This window comes from Odontomachus brunneus, unplaced genomic scaffold (genome assembly GCF_010583005.1).
Source record: "Odontomachus brunneus isolate Ranch 3 - 2012 unplaced genomic scaffold, Obru_v1 Obru_scaffold_042, whole genome shotgun sequence".
Lineage (NCBI taxonomy): Eukaryota > Metazoa > Arthropoda > Insecta > Hymenoptera > Formicidae > Odontomachus > Odontomachus brunneus.
Window position 1 is genome coordinate 1,113,255 of NW_022639492.1, and position 6,000 is coordinate 1,119,254.

The following is a 6,000-nucleotide window of genomic DNA, read 5'->3' on the forward strand; positions in this document are numbered from 1 at the left end:
ATTTTGTTCTGGCAATTTTCGCTAAACCTCTCAATTTTTATTTGAAATATTTTTTTCAAAAATACATTGCTTTTGAGATATTTTGGTGTTTATGTTAAAATGACTAGACACGTTCCGGTCCAAGTGGGATATAGAATCCATGGAATCCCAAGATTTGACCATCTAGAATATCTATTTCAAGCGCGACTTTTTAACTAGTAATGTTAGATTTTTGATATCACTTTTGCAACATGAAACTTGTGAGAGAAAGAGTCAAGAAAAGTGAAGAAAAGGGAAGAGAAGAGATCTCTTGACACTTGCATTGTCCATTCTCTGTTTCCAGTCCTTCTTATCGTCACCCACTGCATCTTTGATAACCTTCATTTGTTCCTCGAGGTCCTTTGCCGAATACAACGTGACGGTAGGCACGTCCTCGAACGAAGTGATGAAGCATTCTTCGTCGACAGCTCCGGCTTGGGCTGGACAGGGCAGGCGGTGATTACATTCGTTATGTGTATCAATTTAAATGCACGCAAGGTGTGTGTGCGTCGCGAATTATAATGATTATATCTCGAAATCTGAATATACACAGTACTTCATGCTTGACACTTTCAGGGGTCGTTTACGATTATCGAGACTGACTCACATGAATAGCTATAAACTGCCGTGAATGCTCAAGCTGTACCCATACAAATAATGAGTGAATGCATTTCAAAATAATGAGCATGATTGCCAATAATAATTAATAAGCATAACTACACATCGACTTATAAGATGAAAAGCATATGACTGACAACGATGTGCAGGACTTTCATTCGCGCGCTATGCACTACTCCATCTGGCAAGGGAGTGAATTAATATGTAATTTGTCGTAATTTTCCGCAATCTCCGTGATATATCAAATTTACTCGCGCAGACTCTCGAGTCGAGTGAACGATCGGGAGTCACTTCGATTTCCCGAGATTCGTCCAAGTGTATTATAGAACGTTTGAATGCCAATAGAAGATTTGGATATACCTGTTGCTGATCTTACTGACAGAGCTCTTTTGACGGTCGCTGCCCTTGGGACCATGGAGGATGAAGTAGTACCGGGGTGAGCTGTCATGCAAGCGAACAGTTAACATTATCCTCGTCATTGAAACGTCAACGCACGTTGACCGTTTGCTGACGAGTCTCTCAACGTGTGTTTGTGCGTTAACACTGATGCAAAAGTAAAGCCGCGGTTAAAACTCAAGCGTATTACGAGGTGTTGCCCGTACGTGCGCCTAGTTTTGCGGAGAACAGTGCCGCTGTGACATTAGTCAACACTGAGTCATGACATTTATATACATTTTAGATGAAACAGAAAGAGAGACATTTCCCTCAGTGTTCAAATCGTTCACAAGAAGCTCTTTCGATTTACACGAGCATATTAACAGTGCTACGCGTTCAAAAATATCGACATATTCAGTTTTAATGTTTCTAACCGAAAATAAAAAAGAAAAGATACCATAAATTCGCAAGAAAATGCTTTCAACAAGTGTAATAAAAAAAATTATTGAATGCACGCGATAACGCTACACTGAAGGAAAAAATTATCTTAAAATCAACAAATATTTTTTGGATAGGTGCCATTAACATATAAAATGTGCCGGTACACTGAGAGAAAAATTATCTTAAAATCAACAAATATTTCTTTCATGAGTATCATTAATATATTTACTTAAATTCTCTTTATTTAAATCAAATATATAAATATATTAAATCAAAGATATATTGTTTACCTGATTTAAGTAAAGAATATTTGGTTTAAATAAAGAGAATTTAGATTTAAATAAATATGTTAATGGCACCCATCATTTCCCTCAGTGTTCAAATCGTTCACAAGAAGCTCTTTCGATTTACACGAGCATACTAAGTAGTGCTACGCGTTCAAAAATATCGACATATTCAGTTTTAATGTTTCTAACCGAAAATAAAAAAGAAAAGATACCATAAATTCGCAAGAAAATGCTTTCAACAAGTGTAATAAAAAAAATTATTGAATGCACGCGATAACGCTACACTGAAGGAAAAAATTATCTTAAAATCAACAAATATTTCTTGGATAGGTGCCATTAACATATTTACTTAAATCTAAATTCTCTTTATTTAAACCAAATATTGTTTATTTAAATCAGGTAAACAATATTTGATTTAAATAAAGAGCATGTAGATTTAAGTAAATATGTTGATGGCATCCATCAAGGAAATATTTGTTGATTTTAATATAATTTTTCTCTCAGTGTACGATAATTCTGACAGCTACCAACCAACTGGAGAGTTCTCAAAGTAAATTCACGTTTACTGTTCACTACCTTTGCAACATGTCATGCTCTCAAATGAAATGTTAATGTCTGATTGGTGATGTGGTTCGCGACAACAAGATTAATAATTAAGGTAGTGAGACTTGCTGTATACCTAACGTGGAGGATGGCGTCTTCGCGGGGCCAAATTGACCTCTTTTGGGTGGCATGTTCAACCTCTTAACAGGAGCCGATTTGATCTACAATACAAAATTGTTTAGCAACGTTCTTTCAACCTGTAAGCTCGCATCGAAGTTGTTTACGCTCTCTCAAACTTTACACTCACCGCTCTGTCAGGTTCGTCGCTGTCCTTTCCAACTGAAACAGAAAAGAAAAACCAATTGTCAATTCAGGCGCCTCACATATCCTTTCTTATCATGTCCAAAAATAAATCGCTAACTTTAAAAAATAACAATCAGCCGTTCGGAGAAGTTAAGATTGTAAAACATAAGTAGATCATAGTTTTTCAGTTCAACCTTATAATACATATGCCATTATATTTACAGACGTAATTCCATTAACAAGATCATATCAAACCTCAATCTAAACCTGAGTACTTCACTTGAGACGAGTTTCAAGTAATGAGAGATTTTTAATACAATCTTAAATTTATTAAGGTATTAATAATTATTTTATGAAACTCGTCTCGAGTGAGATACTCAGGCCCGTATTAATAGTCATTACTTGAAACTTCTTTCTAACGAGATACTCAGATTTGAGTTCTTATTAAATTAAATGAGAGTTGAATTAAATGAGATTTTCAGTTGAATCGCGATTGCAAATGTAAATGTTGTAGTACAACATTTACATCAAGTAATGAGAAGTTTTTAATACGATCTCAAACTTATTAAAGTATTAATAATTATTATCTAAAACTCGTCTCAAGTGAGATACTCATTACTTGAAACTTCTTTCTAATGAGATACTCAGATCTGAGTTCTTATTAAATTAAATGGCAGTGGAATTAAATGAGTTTTTCAGTTGAATTGCGACTGCAAATATAAATGTTGTACATGTCATAATTCAACGTGAATCTGACTTTGAATAAAAGACTGAATATCTCGCATGAGATAAGCGTTTGATATAAATAGCCCAAGTAGTATGGGAATATGCGATATCTCATTATTACGCAGCGTGTCGCGACGTTACGCGACCGTCTCTCCTTCGCGATATGAATGTATGTACCTAGATCCGGATACAACCACGGAGGCTTGTGGATATCGCAGTGGCATCCTCTCGCCCTCGCGCCAGGATGCTTGACTATGTTATCCCACTGCAGTATCCACCTGCTGCTCGCGTCCCATAACTTCTTATCGATACTGGGATACTTCTTTAATCCCCGACGCAGGCAGCGATGCCCGCTGGATACTAACACGTCGGCGTCGTTCATCGTGAACGATATACACGACACTAGTGCTTCTCTACTGGCGAGGATAAATTCCTCCACGGGTCGCGAGAGCGTTGCTACGACGACGCTGACATTTCGCCAGCGTCGTCATCTTAATAAACCGGGTATGGAGCCGGGCTTTTCCCACCTCGCAGTGTCTTCTCGTCAAATTTCTTTTTCTTTGTTCCAGCGTCTATCATAAGCCGCGCAAACTTCCAATGTTATACCATCGGACTCGTCGTGCTGCAAATTTGAGAAAAAAAAATCGATACCGAGACGAAAACGCGAGATAACACTGTCCGACAAAATTTGACTTTTTTTTCCTGCGATGATCGCAACCACTATTTTTTTAGTAAATTCGAGGTCGCTGAAGCCAAATCCGCCAGCAAAAAATGACCATCACGTCAGGTTTTTTAGATAAATCGAGTAATATGGGTAAAAAACTGCATTTTTTGCCATATTTATCATTTTTTTGTTGCCAAACGAAATTTTATTTTTTAATTTCATTGACGCCATTTTAAAGTGCTATTCTTCACCTTTAAAACGAATTTTTATTTTTTACTGTACGATTTTTTTCACCGAGTTCTGAACGTTTTCCGAAATGTAAATAATGTCGGATCTAAATTGGTTGATTGAAACTGGAAAGTAGATGGATTTGTATGAAATGGGTATCCTAGTGTTTTCGGGGTCGCTAATACCGAATCGGAACTGAAAACTTCGTAATTTTGAGTTCAGATTCGTAAACAGCGACCCCAAAAACCCCGAGTACTGACTTTGATCCGACTCGAGTCACTTTTCTTATTTCGATCCGCCATTCTAAATTTCGAAATTTTTAGTCCAGATTTGGCATCAGCGATCCCGAGAACCCTAGGATACCTATTCTCATACAAATCCATCTACTGTCTAGTTTCAATCAACCAATTTAGATCCGACATCATTTACATTTCGGAAAACGTTCAGAACTCGGTGAAAAAAAATCGTACAGTAAAAAATTCTATTTAAAGATGAAGAATAGCACTTTAAAGTGGCGTCAATGAAATTAAAAAATAAAATTTTGTTTGGCCCCAAAAAAATTAGTAAACGGCAAAAAACGCAGACTTTTACCCATATTACTCGATTTATCTAAAAAACTTGAAGCATTTTTGCTGGCGAATTTGGCTTCAGCGACCTCGAATTTATTAAGAAATATTGGTTTTTGTCGCCGCAGATTTTTTTGTTAAACTGCACGGAAAAAATTGGTTGAATTAATCAAATATCTGATCGAATATGAACAATCCAGAAATTCCGATTGAAGTAACCTGAAGTTTAAGTTAACAAGATTTTTGGTTGACTTAAACAGAATTCGGGTTACTTCAATCGAAATTTCTGTATCGTTCATATTCGACCAGATATTTGGTTAATTCAACCAAACTTTCTTTTCCGTGTGTGTAATCGATCGTGAATTAAAAATCTCTCGGCTACGACAATGTCAACGCGCGAGGATGCGATATGGAAAGCATTTATCGTGAGCAATTAGCGCGATTATGGCGTTCGACTGATAGCAACAGCCGCGAGATCCGCGGATGAGCGTTCGACCTCACACACTAAGAGAAAAAAATAGTTGGAATAACTATAATCTCACTATATTTTATGATTCGTTTTGGCCTCAAACATATATTTATAGTTCATCTAAACACGAAGATATAGCAGAATGAACACATTTATAGTCACCATCTTATTACTCTATGTGTATAGTAAAGCACCTTTTGGGAATATAGTTACATGTATCTATACTTGCCAAATATTCCAACCGTATTGACTATATAAAATAGTTAATTTCTCTTACTATTCAATATTTGTTACCTTACTATATTTTTTATTTCAAATAATTATAATTCTTGGTGAAAATTTTACACGGGTCAGTTATACTATGCTTATATTGTAAATATTACAAATATTATGGTAACATTTACTATAAAAATGATATTCCTAACTATAATCTTTTTACTATGCCATTATAGTTCCAAATATCATACATTTTTCTTTCAGTGAACTGAAAGAGAAAGAACAGTTGGAATTACTATAATTTCACTATATTTTATAGTTCATCTAAACACGAAGATATAGCAGAATGAACACACATTTATAGTCACCATCTTATTACTTTATATGTATAGTAAAGCACCTTTTGGGAATATAGTTACATGTACTTATATTTGCCAAATATTCCAATCGTATTGACTATATAAAATAGTCAATTTCTTTTACCATTCAATATTTGCTATATTTTTTATTTCAAATAATTATAATTCTTGATAAAAGTTTTACATG

The 6,000-nt window shown here is 35.3% G+C and overlaps 1 protein-coding gene across 9 annotated transcripts in view; it reads right to left on the reverse strand.

Moving 5' to 3' along the window:
* LOC116844511 (CLIP-associating protein 1-A) overlaps positions 1-6,000 on the reverse strand; it is a 100,068-nt gene that overhangs the window by 14,505 nt on the left and 79,563 nt on the right. For 3 of the 9 annotated variants that reach the window (XM_032816110.1, XM_032816111.1, XM_032816113.1), the window contains exons 6-9: positions 2,590-2,621; positions 2,419-2,503; positions 997-1,077; positions 301-458 (exon numbers count right to left, since the gene is read on the reverse strand). In XM_032816110.1, coding sequence (XP_032672001.1) covers positions 301-458; positions 997-1,077; positions 2,419-2,503; positions 2,590-2,621 — 356 coding nt within the window. Of the gene's footprint in view, positions 1-300; positions 459-996; positions 1,078-2,418; positions 2,504-2,589; positions 2,622-3,488; positions 3,934-6,000 lie in introns of all 9 variants that reach the window. The other 6 variants (XM_032816116.1, XM_032816115.1, XM_032816118.1 and 3 more) reach the window with 3 other exon arrangements.